Below are 25,893 nucleotides of genomic sequence, written 5' to 3'. Positions count from 1 at the left end.
TTGTTTGTTGAGTTGAAGAGCTCCTCATGTTGCACAACCACTTCTATTTATAGGGATGAATTTCAAGATAATCAAGCTTTCCAAGGTAAAGTACTGATAAGACTATGTCTTATGAGCACCTACTTGGATATCCCTTGACATTATCCCTTCAATCCCTTGTTTAACCAAAACTCAATCTCTATTTGGTCTCTTCAGTCCCTTCAGGATAACCTAAAACGTCATGAAAAGGTATTATGATCATTATAAGGCAAAGGATATGCAAGTTTTTCACTCAACGATGAGGATAGAGGTTCTAACTATAAGCAAAACCGATAAACTAGCACTTTTGCAAGTGGCAACAACAAAAGCTGCACATTTCCCTATTTCTTGAGAGATTTTTTAGTATGATTGGTACACGAGATAGTACATCACGTGTTATTATACAAATGGTGGGATATGTGTGTTAAAAAATTAATAACTTAAAAAATAAAAATTTTCACAATTTCTATAAAACACATTGTATAACACTTGTGTTTTTGTCACAATGAAAAATTTCTCCTATTCCTTTTGCTTTGATGACCACCAATAAAACTTTGTTAGCAATTTTAATCTGAACTATATCCGAGTAATAGCTTTACAAGTCATATCCCAACTTTTATACAAAAGGAAAGACCTCTTCTATTCTTCCTGGTGGGTGGTCATTTTTTAAGAAAATAAATGGAAATAGCTTGAAAATTTTGAGTTTTAACAATAAGGACAAAATAAAGGGTAAAATGAATAGTATCAGGTTTGATTTTTTAGTGTAAAAATATGATTTTTTTTTATTAAAGTGAACAGTACCGCGAACTTTTCATTAAAACTCCCGTTTTTTTTGAGGTTTGGCCAACTTCCAGCTGCAATTTTATATGCCAAAATTACGTGATATGTAGTTATGTACCGACATACGTTATATACAAATAAGCTTTAATTCCAAGAAAATCTCGTTTGATTTTCCTCAATTTCTTCTTCTTATTCTTCGTAGTGGATCTCAAATGTAATAGTTGCCGTATGGTGCTATTGACATTTTGACCACGTTTATTTTTATTTGCTTCCCACCTTATGTCTCTATCCCTCTCCAAATGAACAATGCGGCTGGTTTGTTTTCACAAAAGAGGAGTTACAAACATTTTGTGTTTTGACCACGTTTATTTTTATTTGCTTCCCACTTTATGTCTCTATCCCTCTCCAAATGAACAATGCGGCTGGTTTGTTTTCACAAAAGAGGAGTTACAAACATTTTACAAAGAAGGATTCAAATTTAAAACCTCTTCTAATGTATATTATTAAATTAAAAATTAGTTACATGGTAATTAATCCAGCCGGGGTACATCACTTCCTTATTAAATAAAAGATTTTAAGCCACGTACGTATGAAATTATTTTCAAACAATACATGAAAAGGTGAGGATATTAAGTAGGAGTCGATTAGAGATTCTACAGGCCCTTTATGGAGAGGGAACCTTATTTAAAGAAAAAAAAAAGGAATTAGTTGTGGGATCTACTTCACATCGAACTTTAACAATCTGAACCGTCTATTTTGTAAGTCTCAATTTATAAATCATCTTTGTATCACCATGAAATTTCATTGTTTCTTATAGAACAAAGTGTTTGTCAATTTCTTTGAACTCAATTAGATATCTCAAATATTTCCAATTTGGCTAATATTTTACAAAAATGGTCTATGAGATGAGACTTGAAAAACAGATGATTCAGATCATTGAAATTTGATGTGGCATGAACCCCACAACTAATCTCTATTTAGAAAAAAAAAAATTTGAAATCTCTTCCCTTAATGAGCTCTCATTCATGACACCACAAAAAAAAAAAAAAAAACCACATATTAACTAAACCGGTCGAATTATATTTGTGAGTGTGAAATATGACGTTTGAATTTTCAACACGTTTCATGCTTTCACTTTTTGGCATTGTGTAAGTGTAACGTGTAAATATGACGTTGCATGGTTGGCGGGTGAAAGGACGCGGGTGTTTCTACGTTTCTTTCAAATGCATGGCGCACTAAGAGATGGAGTTTAGCTTGAGTTTCTCATGCGTTTTACACTTCTGTTTCCACCATCCAAAGTCGGCGAAGGTGGGTTTCCAACAGCCTACCTCCATCTGAAAGGACAATTATCAAAGAGATGATGTAAATTTTGGGATTTGACTATAATATTTACACGTAAGTAACACAATATATTTTATTTAATATATTCACATGAAATATATATGATGTAGATGGGATTGTATTACGTGTAAGAATTGTAGTCGATCCTGTAAATATAACGATGGTTGGAAAAGTTAGCAAGTTAGCAATTTAATTTAGGGAATTGTTATTAACACTTAAAAAATTTCATTCTACATTATGTATGTTTCTTTCTAATTATAGAAAGTTTAGAGTGTCAAATGAGATTTTTGGAATGCTAATAACAATTCCTTTTAATTTATTTTTATTTAAGGTACTTTGGTGTTTTATATCTTAAATTCTTTTAGTAGAACAACGATTATGATTCATTTCCTGTTTTTTACTCGGGTTCAAGATTACTTCCTAGTTTATTTATTGTTTTATATTTGTTTCATAATTACATCTTCTTAAATACAACTCTTGTAATCTGACAAGACGTAGTTCTTTCTTTATGTAGCCATCTTCTATTCTCATCTCTTTCCATCCCCTTCTCTCACACATTACTTTTTGTCTTATTATCTCTATAAAAAAAATCAATATAAGATGTTAATGTGGCTTCACCGTGACCGTTCAAATAGGAGGGCATGAAAGGATATAGAGATTAGGAGGGTAGAGAATCCTCCTCCGTCAAATTATGGTCTTCTTCTATATTTTATTCAATGGAATAAAATTTAAAATTTGTGATCAATTTTTATTCTTTTCTTGTCATTCGAATTTGTCTTTATGCTAAAATTCGCCACAAAATCAGTAAAAATAAAAAAAATCAAACAAATAAAAAAAAATCAAACGCATTCAAAATAACTAAAAATTATTTTGAAATCAATTTGTTTTCTTCTATTCCTTTTTTATCCAAAGTTCAACCTACATCATCTGTAATAGTTTAAAACAAAACAATTTCAATTTATATTATCATCTAAATTCCTGTATTTGAAATCCTTCTTATAGGATTTTTAGGTACCTACGCAAAGAGGTTAAAATCACACAAAATACTTGCAAGAGAACAAGGTAGTTGTAGTATAAACTGCTTAAGTAAGATCGTTTTCCGCAGACATTGAATGAATAATTTATGTAAATACCAAATCTTAATTAATTATTTGAAAACAAAGTTTGGAATAGGTTGATTTTATGACCTATAATATTAAAAACGAATTTTAAATTAAACAATTAAATAAATTGACAAAGTAAAGAAAACAAAAGAAAACGTTTGGAAAATCAAATTGTAAAACCCTAGGGTTCCGCTGTCCCCTTAACAATCCCATGTAGATTTACCAATTACTTATGAATTACACATGCAACTTTGAAGGTTAGGTTTTCCTAATGCATATTCTACTCGTGGTATTCAAGCTAGAACATATATCAAACATGCAATCCGTCTGTGGTATTCAGATCAAATATGAACATGCATGACTTATTACGCTTTGTAAAAACCCTTTGAAAAACCATGCAACCCCTAGAACGTGGTATTCATCATAGGTGAAATTACAACTATCAATAACAAGAAGCAATATATACTCAATTTCCTAGTGGTATTCCAATCGAATTGCATCCGATTACTTATCTAAACATCCTAATGGTAGCTAAGCAATAAGATATAGAGACAGTTTAAAGCACAGTGATTAATAATATAAAGTATGCATGTATAATATCATAAACAATTAAATAAAAACTACATATTCATACTAAGGCTCAAAGTATCGCCCTAGCAAACAAAACTAGTTACTAACAATCATAAAACAAAATACTATTAAAAACATGGATATAAATCACCTTGAAAATAAACTTGAATCTTCCAAAGCAATTCTCCAAATAGTGTGTGCGTTTTCCCTTTTTAACCTAATGGCTAAAAAGCCTTATTTATATTACTACAAAATAAAATACTTCCTAGAAAATGTCTTAGAATAAAACTAGGAAACATAATAAAATAGAAAATAAAAGGTTTCCTATTTGAACTGAAATTCGGACTTATCAGAAAATTGGACTTTTGACCAACCAAATCAACTCCAATTTGGTCCCAAAAGGTCCCTTTTAAAAGCTAAAGACGTTCCCTACAAATCCTCAGAAGGAATCTTCCTCAAAATATGCCATCTTGACCTCCAAAATACCCAAAACGTCCAGAAATGTCAATTTAGGAAAGCTGCGCGCTGAGCCTTAAATTCATCGCCATGGTTAAACAGCTTGGTAGAAAAATTTGGAATTTTGACACAATCTTGAAAGGCACACAAACATCCTCTAACTGAAATCACTCTAAAATTCATCATTTTGATCATTTTTTACTCCAAAGGAAGTCGAATATCCTACATTGGAAATATATAATAAAGTATCAAAATTCTACAAAAATAACCAATAAATTAATACTGAGATTAAGATAAAATATATGGTATAATATGGACTCATCACCTTCCTTCCAAATGGGCATATAGTGTCAAGATTTTATCCTTGTGTGATTAGAAAAATACTTCACATTAGGCATGGTTCAAACAAAAGGACAAATGAAATACAAAATAGTAGACATAAACATCAAAGCCAGTTCGATTATTGATCGATGCATAAAGTAGTTGAAAAGGGTGTATGGCATTAAACGTGTGGAAAAAACGCAGGCCATACCTCAATCAAATTAGAGTTGTGGGTGCCCCTAAGCCTAACTTTAGTTTCATTGGACAAGGAATGAATGAATGAACGAACGCATGCTTTAAGAGGAGTTCGATCGCATCCACCTAACAAAAGATGAAAAGGGTTGGCCTAATTTGGTGGCAGCTTCTTACCAGATAGGATAAACGAGGTATATATATGGGGTTATATTATAATTATATATATATATATATATATATGTAGCGGACTCGTTCATCTCTTTGTTTTGGAAGTGAATGATTTTGCAACTAGTTGTGAGTTGTGATTGATTTCATACAGGAGCCTTGATTGTTTTTCCTACTGTTTAAATTATTATAATTAGATACTTTCTTCTTGATGGGGTGTGTACATAACACAAAGACAGCGCCTATTATAGACAAATATACAAGTTGGGTTATTTTTCCCAATTAAAGTTGTACTATATATAAATTAATCTAATTAATTCAATGGTTTTAAGAAAGATTTGGATTTGGGTGTAGTGGAAGACCACAATATTTAAGTCAAGTTTTTTAAGACAAGAAGCAATAGTAATTTTCATTAACACACACGAACACACAAACAAAATTACAAGGGTTGCCGTATGAGTACATTTTTTAGTGACCAATACATTGATTGGAAGATAATTCGCACAAATAAACATAAACAGTAAATTCCTAACGGCTACCACAAACATCTCCCTACCAGTACAAGTACCTCGGTCAAATCCACCACAAAGATTGCAGGCGCATCATAGACCTATATTGAGGCACACGCAATTTCATCACTGGCAAGCGAGACCACAAAAACCATCACTGACAAGCGAGGCCACATCACTCGCTAGGCGAGATATTACCCGCTAAATGCGGTACTTAAGAAACGTACACTAATCCGAGAACGGAGTCCACCGTTGGCTTATCTCCACCGATCGGGTCCCTTCTGCCTGAGATGATACCGCATCTGTAAGATCTGCCGCTCTTGCAAACCAAGCATTTTTTTTATTCTCTTTAATATGTTTAGCTGAGTTAGTTACGCTGGTTAAGAGAATCTTCTTCTTAGCATTTCTCATTAACATTACAACTGCGCTAGTTAAATATATTTTAAAATTAACTTCGTTGCCAAAGGAGTGACCATGAAGTAGAGGCTTATAATTAAATTATATATATAACAGTAAACATCATGTTGCACATGCATAGTTGACTCATCCCTCCCGGCCCTCTCTATAAACATAGGCTTGTTTCTGACTCCAGAAATCACTTGTGAACTACACCATTACACATGCCAAAACGGTATTAGAAAGAGAGAGAGAGAGAGAGAGAGAGAGAGAGAGAGAGAGAGAGAGAGAGAGAGAGAGAGATGGGAAACATGAAGTGCGTAAAGAACTCCAACGCGATCATCATCCTGGTTCCATATCCCGCACAAGGACATGTCACTCCCATGCTTAAATTAGCTTCAGCCTTCCTTAGCCAAGGCTTCAAGCCAGTGATGGTCACTCCAGACTACATTCACCACCAGATTGTCCGAAAAGTCGAACCCAAGGAAAAGATTTTGTGCATGCCAATCTCGGATGGATTGGACAAGGACACCCCGAGGGACTTCTTTGCCATTGAGAAGGCCATGGAGGACAACATGCCAAGCCATCTGGAAAGCCTTGTCCGTCAACTTGATAAGGATGGTGATGAAGTTGTGTGCGTTGTTGTTGATTTGTTGGCATCGTGGGCTATAGATGTAGCCAATCGATGCGGAGTAGCCTGTGCTGGGTTTTGGCCTGCTATGCATGCCACTTATCGCTTGATCACTGCAATTCCTGACATGATCAGGACAGGTCTCATTTGTGCTGATACAGGTTAGTTGTTTATATATTTTCTATAGTATATGCATCATGCATGATATCAATCAATGTCTTCATTTCTCCTTCATATTTTCCCTCATTTTGTGTCTTTGTTCGGAAGAACAACTTACATGATATAAGTACACTAGCACTATAACGTTTTGTGTTAATAGTACAACAACATGTGAATAAAATTGATATATTTGTCAATATATTTGTGGCATGAAAAACTCCTTTGATCAGTACTATATCTTCAAGTTGTCATTTCTATATGAGTATATTGTTTACTTATTCCAACTTGATCATATTGTTTATCACACCTTTTTGTATAGATTATTTGTACTTAATTAATGTGTTCTAGACTTCTACTAAGAGATGTAATAACTAAACTGAATTGTTGGGCTCCTAAGTAGAAGAAGTGGATTTATTTTCATTTACAAATCAGAGTCTAACACATGCGCGCGCGTGCGCACACATATATACACACACACACACATACAAGTTGCTTATTAAAATTACAACATATACATATATACATACGTCAATTTTCATTTGTCAGTCAATAATTTTATAGTACATGTAGGCATTATTCTAATTCGGAACAACATGTTATATGGGGTGTGCTTCCATTAAACACACATAATACACACACGTATTATGTGTGTGTGTTTTTTTTTTTTTTTTTTAACAAATGATGTTATCTAGACACATGTGCTTCAGTTAAAAACACATGTATTATGTGTGTGTGTGTCTATATATATATATATATATATATATATATATATAAATTTAAAAAAAAAAAAAAAAAAAAAAACGATATTATCTATAAGAGAGTGAGAGGAGGTAGGCTTAGCCTCACAATATGGGCTAGCAATAATGTGGTTCAAATTTGCGTTTGGCGAGAATTGAACCTAAAACCTTTTACTTATAAGTGAAACGGATTATCACTAGATCGTATTACTAAATGAAATTACGTTTATGTATTGAGGTAAGCAAGTTGGACAAGTACGTTATTGTTGTTAGGGTTCAATCCATATATTGATACCTAATCAGCTAGCCTTCCCAAAAGGTTGTAGCTCTAATTTATTTATAAAAGTTTGAACTTGATGTTTTATATATTATGTTTGGATATATAAAAAGCTCCATAAGGTTATAAACAAGATTCTAAAAGACGCTAGGCGCTAGTCGGGTAGCGGGCTAGGGCCTAAAGTCTAGGCGGATTTAAGTAAATTTATTATAGTTAGTGTAAATAAGTGTCTGCTTATACTTAAAATATATATAATTTCATCATAAACTATAAACAAAATGACAAATATATATATATATATATATATTATGAAGTATTTGAAAATAATGAAAATATGGGGAACAAGGATATAATGTGTGTTCATTTAAGTATGCAACAAGTCTCTTACAATTTATTGAAAAAAAATAAAATGCAAAATGAAAGTTATCTATTTTCTATCTAAGTGAGCCGCGATCTTAATGAGTGCCTAGGCATGTCTGGACAGGCTAGATGGATGCCTAGGCGATCTAGGAGCCCTTTCTTAAATTTCAAATGCCTAAGTTTTAATCAGAGTGATAGTCAACCGTTTAGCGCCTAAACAATGCCTAAGCGGCGCTAAGGGGGGATTTGTAGAACAGTGGTTATAAATATGTTTATACAACACTGATAAATATACGGTCGACCAAAAATATCAGTTATCAGTGGAAGTTCACATGAGAACCCGATTGAATATATTAATCAAGGCAATATGAACTTCGTCACCGTTGAACGTGTGTCAATTAGTTGAACATGACATTAATTTTTGTAATTTAAAGATAATTAAAATAGACACGTTCCAACATTAACGAGGCAAAAAATTGGTTGTGAAAAATCACGTGTCCTTGTGGATAGATTATTTTATGTCTAGATTTTTTTTTTATACAATGATATATTTATAATAAGTGATAAGAAATAAATTGGTTGTGAACTCGCTATTTTTGAAGTGAAAAAAAATCTTACTAGATCGTAGCACTAAGGGACATTGCATCTTTTTTTTTTTTTTCTTTTTCTTTTTTTAACTTCGGCGCTATGCGGTCATATCCCGACCCTAGCGGGACCACTTCCCGGGCCCGACTCCACCGTAGCACGATATTGTCCGCTTTGGGCCCCCAGCACACCCTCACAGTTTTGTTTCTGGGAACTCACACGAGAACTTCCCAATGGGTCACCCATCCTGGGAGTGCTCTCGCACTACGCGCTTAACTTTGGAGTTCCAATGGAACCCGAAGCCAGTGAGCTCCCAAAAGGTCTCGTGCTAGGTAGAGATGAGAATATACATATAAGGATCACACCCCTGGGTGATGTGGGATGTCACAATCCACCACCCTTAGGGGCTCGACGTCCTCGTCGGCACACCACGACCAGGGTTAGGCTCTGATACCAAATTGTCACATCCCGGCCCGAGCGGGACCACTTCCCGGGCCTGACTCCACCGTAGCACGATATTATCCGCTTTGGGCTCCCAGCACACCCTCACAGTTTTGTTTCTGGGAACTCACACGAGAACTTCCCAATGGGTCACCCATCCTGGGAGTGCTCTCGCGCGCTACTCGCTTAACTTCGGAGTTCCAATGGAACCCTAAGCCAGTGAGCTCCCAAAAGACCTCATGCTAGGTAAAGATGAGAATATACATATAAGGATCACACTCTTAGGTGATGTGGGATGTCACACATAACCTTACCCCTTATAATACAAGAAAAGAAAAGAAAAAATGATAAAAAAGAATTACATCCAGTCAGGAGGAACATTTTATCTTTTATTTCAATCACGTATTCCATTTAAAATTTCAAATGCTGTAACAATTAAAGTCATTTGTATTTCTTCTGAAGTCTCATGTATTATATTTATTGATCACATTGTTGATCGTATTTTTCATACGAGTTAGACCATATCTTGTACATCACTGAATCTCACGTATGAATATGTATGAGTTAACACCTTGATATAAATAAAGCTCGTTTAGATGTGCTTTTAAAATGACTGAAAGTGCTTTTGGTGAAAATATTTTTGGAAACAATCCTTAATAAAAATATTAGTAAATCCTGGAAAAACATTTAAAGTGCTTCTTGTAGAAAGCACTTAAAGTGCTTTTAGAACCCAAAAATATTTTCTCTAAAAGCGCTTTCAATCATTTAAAAAACACAACCAAACGAGTCCATAGTTTCATAATATTAAGACACTAACGTGATACCCTACTATTGTGCTATTGTTATACTATTGGCAGGATTTCCAAAACAACTAGGTGGTATATGCTTACCTAATCAGCCTGTGCTCTTTACTGAAGAGGTGCCATGGTTGATTGGCACTCCAGCTGCAAGAAAAGGAAGATTCAAATTTTGGACTAGAACCCTAGAACGATCGAAAACGCTTCAACAGATCCTTGTAAATTCTTTCCCAAATGAATATTCCATCAATGATGAACAACAACTTCTCGGTGATCAATTGGTTAAGAGCACCAAAACCCAACAACCACTTGTTTTCCCAATTGGTCCTTTAAGCAAGCACACAACCACCAAGAACCCTAGCTTTTGGGAAGAAGACACAAGCTGCTTAAACTGGCTAGACAAGCAAAACCCTAACACAGTTGTTTACATCTCTTTTGGAAGTTGGGTTAGTCCAATCGGAGAGGGTAAGGTGAGAAGCTTGGCCTTGGCACTTGAAGCTTTGAGAAAGCCATTCCTTTGGGTGCTTGGATCTTCATGGCTTGGAGGGTTACCAATTGGGTACTTGGAAAGAGTAGCAAAACAAGGCAGAGTTGTATCATGGGCACCACAAATGGATGTCTTGCAACACAAGGCAGTGGGATGCTATCTCACACACTGTGGGTGGAATTCAACAATGGAGGCCATTCAATGCCAAAAGCCTCTCCTGTGCTATCCAGTGGCTGGGGACCAATTTGTAAATTGTTCATACATTGTGAACGTGTGGAGGATCGGGGTGAAACTCAGTGGGTTTGGACAGAGAGATGTTGAGGAAGGATTGAGAAGGGTGATGGAGGAGGATGAGATGAGCAACAGGATGAGGAGGCTAAATGAAAGGAGTATGGGAGATGACGCTAATTTGAGACTTGTGTCCAATCTCACTGCTTTCACTGATCAGTTTAAGGTGTTAGCACTTGGGTATTCCAATAATGGTGTTTATGACTATGATTTCTAGATTAATTATTCTATTTCATTCTTATGTAATTTTGGTAGAGAGAGGTTTTTTTTTTTTTTTTTACTGTTATTATGTAGGGTGATACTTACGTCAAATTAAATTATAGTGTTGGAAGGAGATTTGAACTTGAGTGCATGAAGGAGGATATCCACTGTAGTAAATGTAGCCACTGCACGTCTACAATGAATTTAAAAAACTTTAGACTGCAGTTAGTTTAATTAAGTTGTAATTAGTTGACTCCTTGAACCTTTCTTAATCAACTTGATGAGGACTACGCATAAACCAGAGCCAAAATAAACATAAGTTAAACACAAAAGAAAAGGAGAGACGTTCAAGCAACACAAAGAAGTTTCCCAAATCTTTTTGTAATTTTTACGCGTGACAAGTTACATAAACGACTACATACATAGGCATGCACTTAAGTAAGAAAACTATGGTACTTTATTTAGTAGAGATTAATTCATAAAAAGAAACTGGCTGGGGCTAATGATACATGCATTTGGTGCAAAGGGAGTTACTTGAAGAATAAGGGTGTGTTTGAGAAAATTATCTTCATTAGTTGATAAAGAATGTCATTATATACATAGTTGAGTATAAATGTGGACGTAATTATATTGACTATAGTAGATGTGCGCACAGTTTGCATCAGAATTTGAATTTACTCCTCACACGTTAGATTGGTTTAAAATAAAGTATCATTTGTATCCCAAATATATAGTACAATACACAGGATACAAACGATGTTCTTATTCTACCATTCTTCATTTCTATCAATGTGATTTGATAGTCAAAACCATTTATTTTTTGGGTCACTTAAAATCACCTAGCAAAAAATCAACATTGCAAAGATTTAGTTTTTTTTTTTTTTTTTAATCGCCAAAGCCTAAGGTATCTCACACCTCGAAGGATATGACTAATCTCCAATGGCGCCTTGAAAGGTTGAAGACATTTCAGCCCACCCCTGACCATCTTCAAATGACACATCTCTTCCCAAATCTTTTTAACTAGGGAATTACGGTGTTTTGCCAGCTTTGTGCCTCGAACTCAAGACTAAGGAGCATACCTAACTTTATATGGCATTTTCACTAGACTACTTGCGATATGGTCGTTGCAAAGATTTAGTTGGAATAATTCTTGGAGAATTACTAAGAAGATGAACTGATCATTAAATAACATTTTGCATGGTGAAAAAAAAAGAAGATAAAAGATAAAGGAAATGTAGCTAGCACGAAAAATAGCCAATCACAGCATACGCTGAACTCTCAAGAAAAAAAAGGCTATAATTGATATTCCAAATCATGATTCATGATTAAGTTGGAATTGTTTCACTTTGTGCGTGTTGGTTTCATGGCTTTTTTTTTTTTTTTTTTTAAATTTTATTTTAAAGATACAAATTAGATAAAATCACCCCCTATTACAATCAGTACCAATGCAATTATGTAACAACGCTTTGTCATAGGTGGCAAGGTTCTGTCCCAAACATGAAAATTATGATACATAAATTCCGTGCTAATAACAGCATTCGCTAAAAAATTTGCTTCTTTAAACATGATTCTAAGTGATCACATCAAAAACCGTAGCCCACCATTTGATATATTCTTAAATGTACCTCAAACGCCAAATAATAGAACAAACCCCTTTCATATAATTAATGACCAACTTGGAATCACATTCGAGACACACTTTTTTTGTGTTGGTTTACAGTCGGAAAGAGGGAATGACGTTTTCCTTCCTGGCTTTTATTTATTTATTTTTTATTTTGACCCTTCATTTGGTTACCAAGTCAAATTTCAGAAGAAAAAAGCTTGATATTCCCCAAAAATATATACAGTAAAGCCGTTTTAAAAAAAGATTTAAAAAAGAATAATCCTTTTAAAGTCATAAATTTTTTAAGGAAACTAACGAAAATTCTAAATTTTTTTTAGTTTTAATGGAAAAAAGATAAATAAACGTGTAGTGAATAGTATCAGAGAAAGGTAAAAACGTACTTTTTCGTTAAAAAGTAAACAGTACCAGAAGTGTTTCATTAAAACTCTCTAAAAAATTTTATACTAATTTGAGACCAATTTATGTATAAGAGTAAACTACACAACGTAATATGTTATAATTTTTCTAAGTCACATATTAAGGACACTTTCATGTAGTTATGATTTTTGCTTTGAGATGCGTTTAATGCTTTCTTTTTGCACTACTTCATACCCATACTTTTAGTTAACTGATTTTTCATATTGATCTTACGTGACAGATTGATTTGCTAGAGAACAAAAGAAAGTTATTCAATGTATACAACAGGGCCTTGAGCATAGAAGAACGCCTACAAGTAAAGAACGTAGGTATGTTCAATAAATAAAATACTTGATGCCCAAAGAATTCTATTTAAGAAAACAACATTCTTCAAGGATACATAAAGTTTTTTGTTTTTTGTTGTTGTTGTTGTTTTTTTTTTTTTTTTTAAACAAACGATATTATCTACATTAAGGAGAGAGATGTAGTTAGTCTCATAATGGGCTAACAATAATATGGCTCAAACTCGTCTTTGTTGAGTATCGAATCTAAAACATCTCACTTATAAGTGAAGATGAATATCACTAGACTACAGTACTAAGTGTATTAAGTAAGTGTAATGCTAGGAAGACAAAAATTTTAAACTAAAAATTTACAAACCCAATAATGTGTCAGCAATAAAAATAAGCACATTAATCAATAGTTAATAATCTAATCATTAACAACTATATCATTTGGTTTGCAAGATTAATTTAAAAAATTTAATTTTCCTAACACGATCCATTAAGCAATTGCCTCCTTAAAATTGTAAAATTGGTTTCAACCTAATTTTATGATTTTATAGAGGTTGTACTGTAAAATCTGATTAGTTTCACATTTTAATCCTCTTTTTCATTTTCCCCAGACATTTATTATACAGTTCAACTACCTAAGGTAATATATATTTACAATTATATTCGTATTTGTATTATCTTATTTTATTCAGTTGCATATCTTGTAGTTCCTTCAATTCCCTGCTTGGTTGCTGAGAAAATACGACAAAGAGAAAACTTGGATTTGAGATCTTCCTGTTTGTGGATTGCTTCTGTGGACTGCAATATTCAGTTCAACAAGTTCATTTGATTTAATTAAAGCTCAGCTGAGAGGTACAAAGATTTTCTCTGCGGATTTTTTTTTTCTTTTATCAGGAACTGAATTTAGCTACAGGTTCTTATTCCCTCTGCTTGTTTATACAATTTATACTTTTGTGCTTTTCAATTAATTTTAATTTTTTTGCTGCTGCTATTGAATTGCTTTCCTTTCACGCTTTATCTACTGTTTGGCTGGTGAGAAAGTGAAATGAATTAGAAAATCAGATTATGTCATGATCAATCACCGTGTTTCCCATTCAATTCAAGTCTTATACTTTCAAGAATTTGATGATAATAGAAATCAAAGATACAAACTTTTCGTTTTTTTTTTTTCATTTCTTTTCTAAATTTTCTCAGCAACCAAACAGAGGATAAGTGAGGGGGCAAAAATGATATGTCATTAATCCGTACATTATTCTGAACTTGTTGCGGGTCTTAGCTCGTAGCTACCGCCATGGCGGTTGTTGTGTTTTGGATTACTTTGGTGAGTAATTACACTTGACATGTTTTTGCAGGGGTGTGTTTGTAATCTTTGTAGTTGGTCCAGTATGAACGGAAACTACAGCAATGCAAGTGCGAGTTCCAGCTCGAGTTTAGATAGCAGCACTCACGGTACGGAGGATGATCAAACCATTGCAGTCATCTTGGGAGAAGAGGAAAAGCTGAAATTTGATGGCACGCTTGGGAAAAGACTGTGCCACTTAAATTCGATTCCTGTATGTTCCTCGCTCGTCATTATGTATATGAACATATGTATTCATTTGTCATATCAATTCTATCGAAAAACTAAGCCCATCTCTTTTGGTTGTTATGAGTGGGAAATAGCTAATGTGTGCTTTTGACGACGCACAGAGTAGAATAGTCCAAGAATCTGCTCAGGTGGTTTGGTTTTTATTCCGAGTAAAATCTCCAAGTTCAGAACTGAAGTGTCATTCTTAATTGCTGATCTTCGGTCACCAAATCTACATCTGAATTCTAGTGTGATAAAAAAGCTTGCAGTGAATTAACACAAGTATATTTTTATGTAAGTTAATGATGCAGGCAGAAAATAGGGATGTGCTAACTAATTCACACCCTTTCACACTTCATGATAACTGGGAATTGGAGGTGTTACTTATACATGCCTTTAGACGTAAATTTGTGCTGGTATAGAAATGTATGTAGTATGTGATATGAAATCTTGTTGCTACTTAGATGAGGGCCTTTGATACTTTTGACACACTAATTTTTCTTCTTTAGATGAGCACACTATTTTCCTGTCTCATATGCAATTGATTGCTATGTCTGTTGGAATTGAGGAGACATTTTTCAAACGCCGATAAGTCTATTTTACTTGTTTAATTCTTGCTCCACTGTATGAGATAGGTTGTTTGCTCCTTTATCTTAAGATAAAATAATACACTCTCCGCCTACTGTCTGAGCAGTGCATATACGTATGAGCTAAAATTGGGTAGCTTATTGGTATTTAACTGGATATAAATATGTACTTACTGATTTATTGTCCATTGCAGCACACTCCCCGGGTAAATGGGGAGATACCTGACGTGAATGATGCAACCCAAGACCATGAGCGCCTGTCAGCAAGGTTGTAATTTCTGTAATGAGCTCTCTACACAATTTCTGTAACGAGCTTTCCTTTATTCAGTGCTTATAGTACACCACGGGTTAGACAACATAGTTTGATCATAACTTCACAAATTTTATTTTCTCAAAACAAACTTTAGAAAAATCCTTCTTTCTTTTTTCTAAAAAGGCAGGGGTGGGGTTTATTGTGAACTGTTCATTGCAAATATCCTGGTATCCTTTGCTACTTTCCTTTTGGGTATTATTTGTTGGTGAACTACTGAGAGATGTAGCTATGACCGAGCAGCTTGTTGTGCACTTGGGTTTGTAAATGGATGATTTGATAGCAGGAAGAATCATCTTGATTGTAATATCTTTTTATTGGTTCAGGCTGGCAACATATGATTTATCTGAACTGCAGATCAAGGGCGATGGAAACTGTCAGGTTTGGCTACAATAATTAATTTATCACCTTATTGTTTTCAAAGATTTGCATCTGTTGACATTCTATTTATCTTTATACATTGATTTGAAACGCAAAGGCATACCACATGTATATTGTTATCATTTTATGTATTTGTTATTTTGTTCACTTGGGTTAAGTCGGTGTAACCCTTGATTTATCAACCTACATTAATTCGTTTACATCCCTCTTTTTCTCTTTTTGGGAGGAGAGGGGTTTTCGAGTAATTCCAAGATATTTGGTTAATATGCTGCAGTTTCGAGCTGTAGCAGATCAATTGTTTCGGAATCCAGAATACCACAAGCATGTAAGAAAACAGGTGATAAAGCAGGTACGGCTGATGAAGCTCCTTTCAGTCCATTCATTTCTTAACTTAGTTTAGTTATGTACCTTGACCTAATATTTTCATTTATTACTAGTAGTTGATATGCAAATCTTAGTACTTCACTGTATGGAGTGGACGCAAAATCTTAGGAGTAACACTAGGATAGCCGTTTATGTTTGCAATTTTCCTTGCTTTTCGAATTTCACAAAAAATGGAGCTTAATTCTGGTTGCACGTTTTCTGTATGTTTCAGCTAGAGCATCACAAAAAACTCTACGAAGCTTATGTCCCAATGAAGTACGGACACTACCTGAGGAAGATGAAAAAGTTAGATTTCTGCGTTCATGCCTATTATTTACTGAAAATTTTGAGACATTTTGCAATATATATATTGAACTGTTACTAAAAATTAAATTGATTTTGTACACAAAACTATGGCACTAGAACCGGGGAGTGGGGAGATCATCTTACACTACAGGCAGCTGCAGATCGAGTAAGTTTGACTCTCCTCATTTTTCTCCCTTTCGCCAGGTTCTTTTAAGGTCACTTAGTGAAAATGCTTACTTTCTTCTTCACCCCACCGTTATTTAAAAAGTAGTTTTGGTGAGATCAAAGTAAAGAATTGTAAATCATTGTTTCTTTGCATATGTTGATTCTTCTGTTTGCTCTCTGGTAACTCCATAATGGTTTTGTTCTTTCCCGCTTTATATAATGCTGAGTTTCACAGTGATTGGTTTCTAACAGTTACGGATTCTTCTGTAGTTCGGAGCCAAGATTTGTCTAATCACCTCTTTTCGGGACACTTGCTACATCGAGATTCTTCCTAAAGATGGGAATCCTACGCGAGGTATATCTCATTTGCTCACTTTATCTTTATTTGAATTAAGTCGTGAAAGTCGAAAGAAAATGCACAATGTATTTATTAACCAAGTGGTACTGATATGCTGCGGAAAATCACGCCAAACTAGCCAAGTTGGGCTTTTGGATGGAGTTAAGTGCGTAACTTGATATATACGTGTGGGTTTAAACTTCGTAATAAAAATTTAACGAGGTTGCGATTGTTTGTATTGGACTTTTGTGTGTTTTCAGAGCTTTGGCTGAGCTTTTGGAGTGAAGTGCATTATAACTCCTTGTATGCAAGTGCAGGTGCTGAACTAAACTATTACTTATACTTCTCATTTGCAATTAGTTTCTGCTTGACACTTTGGTATCGGCACCATTCCAAATATAATCAGTCCTCTGATTCTTTTTTACGAATCTGTTTACAGATGTTCCGTCAAGAACTCCCCGAAAGAAGCATTGGCTGTCATTCTAGCGGTATTTCAAACGGTCTTTGGTTTCAAAATATTCCATATACAAGTTACATTAGCAAGTATATTATGGTGATGAGCATTGTAACTTGGTGTAAACTAACAAGAATTCAGATCTTTCTTTTCGCCGGCATGCCGGAAATTAGACTTTAGATATCTGTAAATAGAACTTACATGTTAAAAGGATCACATAGCTTTTCTATGTTTGTGTTTCTAACTTTCTATGGATTCTTGTATAAAGAGCGTTAACGAACTAAGTTGACACTGAAAAATTGGACTCCCCATTTCATTTGGAACGAATTGCAAGTAATATGCGGTTTTAAGTCATCTCGCACATCGGTTGGCAACTGAACATCGTCTGCGCAATATGAGCAATTTGAACTCGGAACCTCTTTTATAAAGTGAGTGTAAAATCGTCACTAGATCAAATGATCATTAGATTCAGCGGGTGAATTAGGGTTACGTATGTAATATCCTATGAACTTAAGATCTCTTATTGCGAGAGAGAAATAAAAAGGCACCTAATGTTTTACCTTGGGGCATTGCTGCTGACCTTCTCAACAATCCAACTTACTCGACTCTATTTCTCATTCTATACAATTAGACGTGTTATAAATATGTAAAAGTTAGAGAGATAATCTCTGGTGACAAGAGTGAAGCAGGTGTAAAATATCACACATAAACTATAACACAAGAGGATGACAAATAAAAGAGGGAGGAATGGATATTGAAGTTATTAATCTTTCTTTCTTCTTTGTATTCTCTCTATATCCTTTAACTGCAGTCGGAGCGCTCTATTTATAGAGCGGCTCCATAAAAACAGGTTCTTACAGTTTGAGATTTACATCGCATGTTTTGAAAAACAATCATTTTGTTTCCAAAGTCTATTTCAATTTGCAAAGGCATTGATAATGTGTGTGTGGGCATTCATAACAATGCCAATATTTTCAACAAGACGAGGATTCAAAATTTCAAACAATTTTTGGGTCATGTTTTAAAAAATTAACAAAAAATCCAAACGGTTAAACGAATAAATGGTTTTGAAAAGATGGAAGGTGAGGTTGGCCTTGGACATGGTTCGTTAATCAAGTCACGGAGCAACGCGCGCCAACGCCGAATGATGTACGCAAGCATCCATGATAACCGTTGGCACAACAATACGAACCGTCTCACTGACCTCCACGTGTACAATACGACACGTGTATCTTAACCATTGGCTTCTCCACTCTCCTAATGTTCCACATAGGCATTTCCTCTGCTCTTTCTGGTAAATTGAAGTTCCGCATCTTCCAGCATTCACTGAGAAAGTTCTCGCCTTCACTTTCTTGCGACGTTTTCTCGTCAACCAAACAGAAAATTGTGCCGCCAGTCTTCTGGAGGATGCGATCTGCACATTACTGGTATCCCTCTCTCTCTCTCTCTCTCGTTCTCTAACTATCTCTTCGCTTTCGTTTTCCTCTCTCTTAATTCGATCATTTTTTCGATTCTCTCTCGACGTGAAATATAAGATGTTCAAATTTAAGTCCTCTGTTTGGTTGCTGAGAAAATGGAAAACGTAGTGTGGAAAAAAATTAGGGTTTAAGCTTATTCAATTATGTTTTTTTTTTAAATCGAAATTGATTCGAATTTCGGATTGAAATCTGTACACAGAGCAATCAGTTGTGCTTAGTAGACTCCCGCTTTCCATTTCTTCGTTCCCAAACAGTATACAAACTGTAAATTCTCGTATAAATTAACTGTTTTTTTATTTGTTTTATCAGTCGCAAGTTAGAAAAATTGAATCTTTATGCTAATATTTGTCAATTTTTGTTATTGTGTTTTTTCAGACGAAGCTTTGAAGTCCTAGGGTTTACCTGATGCAATCTAGGATGGCGTCAATCGTAATCAAGCTAGGGTTATTCCTATCTGTGCTTTGCCTCATGTTTTTGCCTTCTCAATGTGCGGTTATGAGTATAGATCTAGGCTCTGAATGGGTGAAAGTTGCGGTAGTGAACCTTAAGCGCGGGCAGAGCCAGATCACAGTCGCTATTAACGAGATGTCGAAGCGAAAGTCCCCTAACTTGGTTGCATTTCATTCTGGTGACCGCCTTCTTGGTGAGGAAGCAGCTGGATTGGTTGCTCGGTACCCGGAGAAAGTCTACTCTCAAACAAGGGACTTGATTGGAAAACCCTTTAGTTCCAGCAAAACCCTTTTGGATTCATTGTACTTGCCATTTGACGTTACAGAGGATACTATGGGAACTGTTAGTTTCAAAATTGATGATAAAGTGACTACTTATTCAGTCGAGGACCTAGTGGCGATGATTTTAGGTTATGCTGCAAATTTGGCAGAGTTTCATTCAAAAGTGCCTGTAAAGGATGCTGTAATTTCAGTTCCTCCATACTTTGGGCAAGCAGAGAGAAAGGGGTTACTCCGAGCGGCACAGTTGGTGGGGATTAATGTTCTTGCTTTGATAAATGAGCATTCTGGTGCAGCATTGCAGTATGGGATTGACAAGGATTTCTCAAATGAGTCAAGGCATGTAATTTTCTATGATATGGGCACCAGCAGTACCTATGCGGCACTTGTTTATTTCTCGGCGTATAATGCCAAGGAGTTTGGAAAGACCGTGTCAGTCAACCAGTTTCAGGTAATTTCATTCCAATTCGAATTGTTTTCCAACATGTAATATTTTGAACCGATGCTTTCCATAGTTACATTCTACACATGTTATATTGGTTTCACAATAACACAATAACATCTATCGAGTGTAAATAATCCACCAATGCGAATTTCCTCCCTCTGTGTTCCTCTATTTACGGAAGCATAGGTTACTTTTGATTCTCATGTGATACGCAATTATCTCAGCCAGTTCTTTTAAATTTTATTCTCATTTCTCATGTACAGGTCAAGGATGTCAGATGGAACCCACAACTTGGGGGCCAGAACTTGGAATTACGGTTGGTGGAGTATTTTGCAGAGCAGTTCAATAAACAAGTAGGGAATGGTGTTGATGTGAGGAAGTCTCCAAAAGCAATGGCTAAATTGAAGAAACAGGTCAAGCGTACAAAAGAAATTCTAAGTGCAAACAAAATGGCTCCAATATCTGTTGAATCCCTTTATGATGATCGGGACTTCAGGTTGGTGGAATTTAAAGTGTATTATACTCTATTATCCTTGTTCCAAAGTTCCTTTATCATTGTTTATTTATATTAATTTAACTAGTGGAAGCAATGAGCAGAATGGTGAAAGGAGTTCATGTGTCAATTTTTGTTCATGTGGCTGTGCCTTTGGGATGCCACTGTTGAAAGTTTTCATTAACTATTATTTTTACCGTTGCCATACTTCTGGTTGATATAGGCTTTTAATTTCATGATTTTCCCTTCTAGAGCAGTGGAAAATAGGCTATGTTAAGTGTTTGAATTTAAATGCTTTTCACATTGTGCTGGAATTTGTCTTTAGTTGTCCAACGTAGTGTACTGAACATAATCGTTATGTAGTTGTGCAACTTATGTAGATAGGTTTCTTTGTGATGCCTCTGTTGCCATTGTTGGAAGTTCTATTATTAATTACTATTTATTCCACTGCTATGCTCTGGTTGATGTAAGTTTTATTATAAAAAGCTTGGTTTACCCTTCTAGATTTGGTGGAAAATACGCTATGTTAAATTTCTAAAGATGCATATGTTTTCACCCTGTGTACTCTGGCAATTTGTGTCAGATGTCCAAGATAACAAGCTGAACACTATTTATTTCCCTTTCAGGAGCACGATAACTCGTGAAAAGTTTGAAGAGCTCTGCGAAGATCTGTGGGAGAAGTCGCTAATACCTCTTAAGGAAGTGCTCAAGCATTCTGGTTTAAAGGTAGATGAGATATATGCAGTGGAACTGATAGGAGGAGCTACTAGGGTGCCAAAGTTGCAGGTTTGACCTATACTATCTCCCTTTTGCTCTATGGTGATGTCCTACATCACCTTGCTATTAATGTTGCCAATTGAATCTCGTCATCTGAGTTTTTATAAAGAGTGATCACAAGAAGGAATTCTCTGTTTTTTTAATGACAGGCTAAGCTTCAGGAATATCTTGGAAGGAAAGAGTTGGATAGACATCTGGATGCCGATGAAGCTACAGTTCTTGGTGCAGCATTATATGCTGCTAATTTAAGTGATGGAATCAAACTGAACCGTAAGTTAGGGATGATTGATGGTTCTACCTATGGGTTTGTGCTTGAGTTAGATGGCCCCGATCTTCAGAAAGAAGATAGCACTAGGCAGACACTTGTGCAACGGATGAAGAAACTCCCCAGCAAGGTAAATAACATGGAAAAAAGTAGCAAGTGTTATGGTTTTATTTTATAGTTTTTCCCGCTAAGTTGACTCACTATGTTTTGGTTTGCTATAAAATAGATGTTCAGGTCCTTTATCCAGAGCAAAGATTTTGAAGTGACACTAGCATACGAGAGTGAAGACCTTTTACCCCCTGGTGCCACCTCTCCTGTATTTGCTCAGTACTCTGTGTCCAGTTTGACAGAGACAAGTGAGAAGTAAGGATTTGCATTTCCAGATTCTTTCTGTACAATTTATTCTGCAGTGCTCTAAAGAAGTTCTACCTATATGTCCATGCAAAAGCATGAGATGAACACTGACAACATTTTATCTTTGTCCTTTCCATTTTATTTAGGTATGCATCACGAAATTTGTCTTCACCCATTAAAGCAAGTCTGCATTTCTCTTTGAGTAGAAGTGGTGTTTTGTCGTTGGATCGTGCAGATGCTTTTATTGAAGTGTCAGAATGGGTAGAAGTTCCTAAGAAAAATCTGACTACTCAGGAGAATTCAACTAATGTTGCACCCAACATATCGACTGAAACTGGTGCTCAGAACACATCAAAAGAAAGCAATGGCTATACTGATGATGGTGGAAATAGTAACAGTTCCAACTCTACAGTAGAAACAGACATCGTTATTGAAAAAAAGCTGAAAAAGCGGACCTTTAGGATTCCTCTGAAGGTATATATTTATTAGTTAATCCTCTTAAAGTTCTTTCATGCTTCTCAACAGCTCAATAGAAGCTCGTATCTTCTCTTAACTCCTTTATATATTGTAGATTGTCGAGAAAACAGTCGGACCGGCGATGTCTCCTTCAAAAGAATCTCTTGCTGAAGCAAAACGTAAATTAGAAGAATTAGACAAGAAGGATGCAGAGCGGAGGAGAACGGCAGAGTTGAAAAATACCTTGGAAGGATACATATATGGTACCAAAGAAAAGGTGTGTAGGTGCAATCGACTATTTTTTTCTTCTCGGCATAAGAAACCATCTTCATTGTATAATATGTTTTTCATGAATATTTACGATGTTTCCAAATATTTCTGGTTTTATATCATGCCCTTGCAATTGTTGTTTGATGAATTTATTAATGTAGTTTGTTTTGTATTTTCTCTCATATCATGCATCTGAGGATATTGCATTGATTTGCTTTGTATTGAATCTAATGTTATTTCTCCTTGTGTTTTTGCTTTGATAGACCAAATTATTTTGTTCTAGTGCTAGATTCCCTATTTTAAAGTTTTAGGTCAACAATACTGTTCTTGTTTTTTAATGAATTCTTTCTTATACCAGTTTGAAACATCTGAGGAATATGAAAAGGTTTCAACTAGCGAGGAACGCCAATCCTTTATTGGAAAGCTAGATGAGGTAGGATTTCTTTTATGCACCACAAAATTCTGCTTCATCATATATCTTTGACTTAATTTTTCTATTTAACATGTTATCCATTTTCTTAGGTGCAAGAGTGGCTTTACACCGATGGTGAAGATGCTACTGCTTCAGAGTTTCAGGAACGCCTAGATGTGCTAAAAGCTATTGGTGATCCGATATTCTTCAGGTATATTTTTACTTTAAGTTTAACTGAGGGTACTAATGCGTTCACCAAGAAAAAGAATTGGGTGTGGTCTTTTTTTTTTTTTTTTTTTTGAGAAGAAACGATAACACTTTTATAAATAAAAACAAGAATTACAAAATAGTGGTTAAGAAATCCACCATGTAGCAAAGCTAGCTAAGACCTCTCAAACAGATCTGATTACAAGTAACGTAACCTCAACCAAAATCATTTTACAGCTGCTAACATATCCCACACTGTATGAGAAAGGGAATAATCCTTGAACTCATTCGAAACTGATGCCCAGTATCTTACTCTACCCCATAGTTCTGCTACCCCCACTGCATTATAATCCTCAAAATTTTGGGTGTGATCTATAATTCTCAGATGTATGAATTTCTAATAGTTAAGTCCTGTGTCAAGTGAATGCAATGTATCTGATCTGATGAATTCTTGGGTGCAGATTCAAAGAGCTCACTGCTCGGCCAGAAGCAGTGGAACACGCTCGAAAGTACCTTGTTGAAGTGCAACAGGTAATTCAGACACTTATTATTATAAATTATAGATTATTATCACATGCTTGTAATTGAACTCGGGCGTATCGTTACTAAACAAATAAATAGACTTTAGTTTTACATGTGAAACAGTTGCCATAAAAGGTCAATTACCATTAATATTTAAAGAGCTATTCTGCTATTGCAATAAAGTTCACACCATTACCTTTATGACCTTAGTAAACTATGAGATGTGACACATTCATTTATCTTTTCCTCCTCAATGTTTGCAGATTCTACGTGGATGGGAGTCAAACAAACCCTGGATTCCGAAAGATCGAACAGATGAGGTGCTTCAATCATACATGATCCAACTTAAACTCTTTGTGAATTTGTAAATAGTAGTTGTAGTAATGATCTAATTTAGGTGCGTTTGACGGCCTCTGATGCTTAAGGTGTGGGAAATTTATGTGTGTTTCCAGGTTGCGAGTGATGCTGACAAGTTGAAGAAGTGGTTGGACGAGAAGGAGGATGCGCAGAAAAAGTAAGTAATTGTCGTTGCTGCATTGATTTTTTTTTTGACATTATTAAGGTAACTTGTTGATGTCAACTATGCATGCGCATATAATCTTACATGCTTATAAGTGATGTTTACATATACGCGTACAGTGTAGTAAATTAAAAACAAGCCATGCTGAAGGGGGGGTAAAATAAAAGTTTCCCATTTAGGAATCATGCGGAGAAAGCCCATTTCCCTTTGCTGATATCTTGCTTTATGTTTACGAGTGTTGAATGTACTATGTGTACCGTGTTGCACGTTTGTGCTGAATTTTTTATTTGGTTTGAAAGTATTGCTCTTTTCGTTTAAAAAAAAAAACCCTGCAGTTAGCAGTAATTTAAGTGCATAATTTCACCTGGTTCATGATTTGTTTCAAATTGATTTTGTTGACCGACTGATATCCAGTCTGCTCTCCTTGAATAACTATAAGTATGATAACAAGTTTAGGGCAGTCCTTCTATGTGCTTAACCTTATTTTTCTCTACCTTGAAGGACTCCTGCACATAGCAAACCGGCATTCACATCGGATGAAGTGTTCGGGAAGGTGTTTGATCTGGAAGATGAGGTATCATTTCGTATCTGTTTCTGGGTTGAGAAAATAAATGGAAATGCGATCCTGAGCTATTTCTATACGATTGTAATGCTCTTATCGATGACTTTATCTTTGTCTAGGTTGCTAGAGTCAACAGAATCCCCAAGCCAAAGCCTAAAATTGAGAAACCCACAAGCAATGAAACCGAGAGCAGCGGAGAAAAAGCTAAGGATTCTGACTCGAGTTCTGATAATTCTTCACAAGATGACCAGAAAGCCGGAGACTCAGATGACTCAGCAAATGAAAAAGTTGAGTCTGAGGGTCACGATGAGCTGTGATCTAATCTCATTGACATGTCAATTAGCCTTAGTGAACTGCCTTCCTAACCACCGTGGATTGGCATCGATACGGAAGAAGGGAGAATGCACCTGGAATTTTCAGACGTAAGAAAAGAGTAGAGTTGAGCATGGTTTTCAGTTGGCGTTTGGCTGTCTGAAGAATAGTTGCTCAAGAACTACATCTCTCTTGTTACTTTTACTGCTATCATCTTACCCACATTACGTAGGGGCACAGATCGATTTTCTGCTTTGCCTCGTTAGAGAGAAGTTTTGATCTGCATCAGACGATGTGATATTGATAGGGGGGATTTTTGCTGTTGAGGAAGACTTTGTACCGTCTTATATTCTTATTTAAGAAAAAAGATTAGTCCTTTCTTGATTTAGTATGTTTGCTATGCTGTTAAAAGGAAAATAATAATTACCCGTCTTTATTAGCCTCTCACACACTCTTATTTAATCTGTTTGGTGTTTTCTTTATTTAGTCAGG

General features: G+C 35.3%; 3 protein-coding genes across 7 annotated transcripts; all 3 read left to right on the top strand.

Moving 5' to 3' along the window:
* The first annotated feature begins 6,080 nt into the window (after positions 1 to 6,080).
* On the top strand, positions 6,081 to 10,851 carry LOC137749231 (UDP-glycosyltransferase 82A1-like). Its single transcript, XM_068489340.2, has 2 exons — positions 6,081 to 6,646; positions 9,902 to 10,851. The coding sequence occupies exons 1-2, from the start codon at positions 6,157 to 6,159 to the stop codon at positions 10,831 to 10,833; spliced, it is 1,422 nt and encodes a 473-aa protein (XP_068345441.2). The 5' UTR covers positions 6,081 to 6,156; the 3' UTR covers positions 10,834 to 10,851.
* A 2,908-nt stretch (positions 10,852 to 13,759) lies between these two features.
* LOC137708223 (OVARIAN TUMOR DOMAIN-containing deubiquitinating enzyme 11-like) lies at positions 13,760 to 17,899 on the top strand. 5 transcript variants are annotated; one of them, XR_015958781.1, is made up of 11 exons: positions 13,760 to 13,982; positions 14,483 to 14,683; positions 14,820 to 14,846; positions 15,479 to 15,552; positions 15,921 to 15,975; positions 16,250 to 16,324; positions 16,571 to 16,644; positions 16,762 to 16,810; positions 17,085 to 17,164; positions 17,407 to 17,463; positions 17,586 to 17,899. XR_015958781.1 is itself a non-coding variant. In XM_088689842.1 (11 exons), exons 2-11 carry the CDS (start codon positions 14,516 to 14,518, stop codon positions 17,630 to 17,632), a joined length of 699 nt encoding a protein of 232 aa, XP_088545968.1. In that variant the 5' UTR covers positions 13,767 to 13,982; positions 14,483 to 14,515; the 3' UTR covers positions 17,633 to 17,899. The 5 variants fall into 5 exon arrangements, 4 of the variants coding, with proteins under 4 accessions (XP_088545968.1, XP_088545967.1, XP_088545966.1 ...); XM_088689842.1 differs by having other exon boundaries at positions 13,767 to 13,982; positions 16,250 to 16,312; positions 17,080 to 17,164; XM_088689841.1 differs by having other exon boundaries at positions 13,771 to 14,043; positions 17,080 to 17,164.
* Positions 17,900 to 18,686: 787 nt separating this feature from the next.
* On the top strand, positions 18,687 to 25,785 carry LOC137707586 (heat shock 70 kDa protein 17). Its single transcript, XM_068446489.2, has 15 exons — positions 18,687 to 19,027; positions 19,454 to 20,257; positions 20,515 to 20,747; positions 21,371 to 21,530; positions 21,671 to 21,916; positions 22,013 to 22,149; positions 22,287 to 22,614; positions 22,712 to 22,873; positions 23,225 to 23,299; positions 23,389 to 23,489; positions 23,947 to 24,016; positions 24,271 to 24,327; positions 24,460 to 24,521; positions 25,029 to 25,101; positions 25,209 to 25,785. The coding sequence occupies exons 2-15, from the start codon at positions 19,484 to 19,486 to the stop codon at positions 25,404 to 25,406; spliced, it is 2,676 nt and encodes an 891-aa protein (XP_068302590.2). The 5' UTR covers positions 18,687 to 19,027; positions 19,454 to 19,483; the 3' UTR covers positions 25,407 to 25,785.
* Positions 25,786 to 25,893: the final 108 nt, after the last annotated feature.

Source organism: Pyrus communis, chromosome 17, assembly GCF_041283825.1.
Source record: "Pyrus communis isolate YQ-2024b chromosome 17, ASM4128382v1, whole genome shotgun sequence".
Taxonomy (NCBI): domain Eukaryota; kingdom Viridiplantae; phylum Streptophyta; class Magnoliopsida; order Rosales; family Rosaceae; genus Pyrus; species Pyrus communis.
Note: the sequence above shows the minus strand (reverse complement) of the source record. Positions and strands in the feature narration are given on the sequence as shown.

Coding starts and splice junctions, on each gene's coding strand:
- LOC137749231 (XM_068489340.2), top strand. CDS start 6,157: ATGGGAAACATGAAGTGCGTAAAGAACTCCAACGCGATCATCATCCTG. Junction 6,647..9,901: donor TCTCATTTGTGCTGATACAG/GTTAGTTGTTTA, acceptor TACTATTGGCAG/GATTTCCAAAACAACTAGGT.
- LOC137707586 (XM_068446489.2), top strand. CDS start 19,484: ATGCAATCTAGGATGGCGTCAATCGTAATCAAGCTAGGGTTATTCCTA. Junction 23,490..23,946: donor GGTGATCCGATATTCTTCAG/GTATATTTTTAC, acceptor TCTTGGGTGCAG/ATTCAAAGAGCTCACTGCTC. Junction 24,328..24,459: donor CGAAAGATCGAACAGATGAG/GTGCTTCAATCA, acceptor GTGTGTTTCCAG/GTTGCGAGTGATGCTGACAA.
- LOC137708223 (XM_088689841.1), top strand. CDS start 14,516: ATGAACGGAAACTACAGCAATGCAAGTGCGAGTTCCAGCTCGAGTTTA. Junction 15,553..15,920: donor CATGAGCGCCTGTCAGCAAG/GTTGTAATTTCT, acceptor TTATTGGTTCAG/GCTGGCAACATATGATTTAT. Junction 17,165..17,406: donor AGATGGGAATCCTACGCGAG/GTATATCTCATT, acceptor GTGTGTTTTCAG/AGCTTTGGCTGAGCTTTTGG.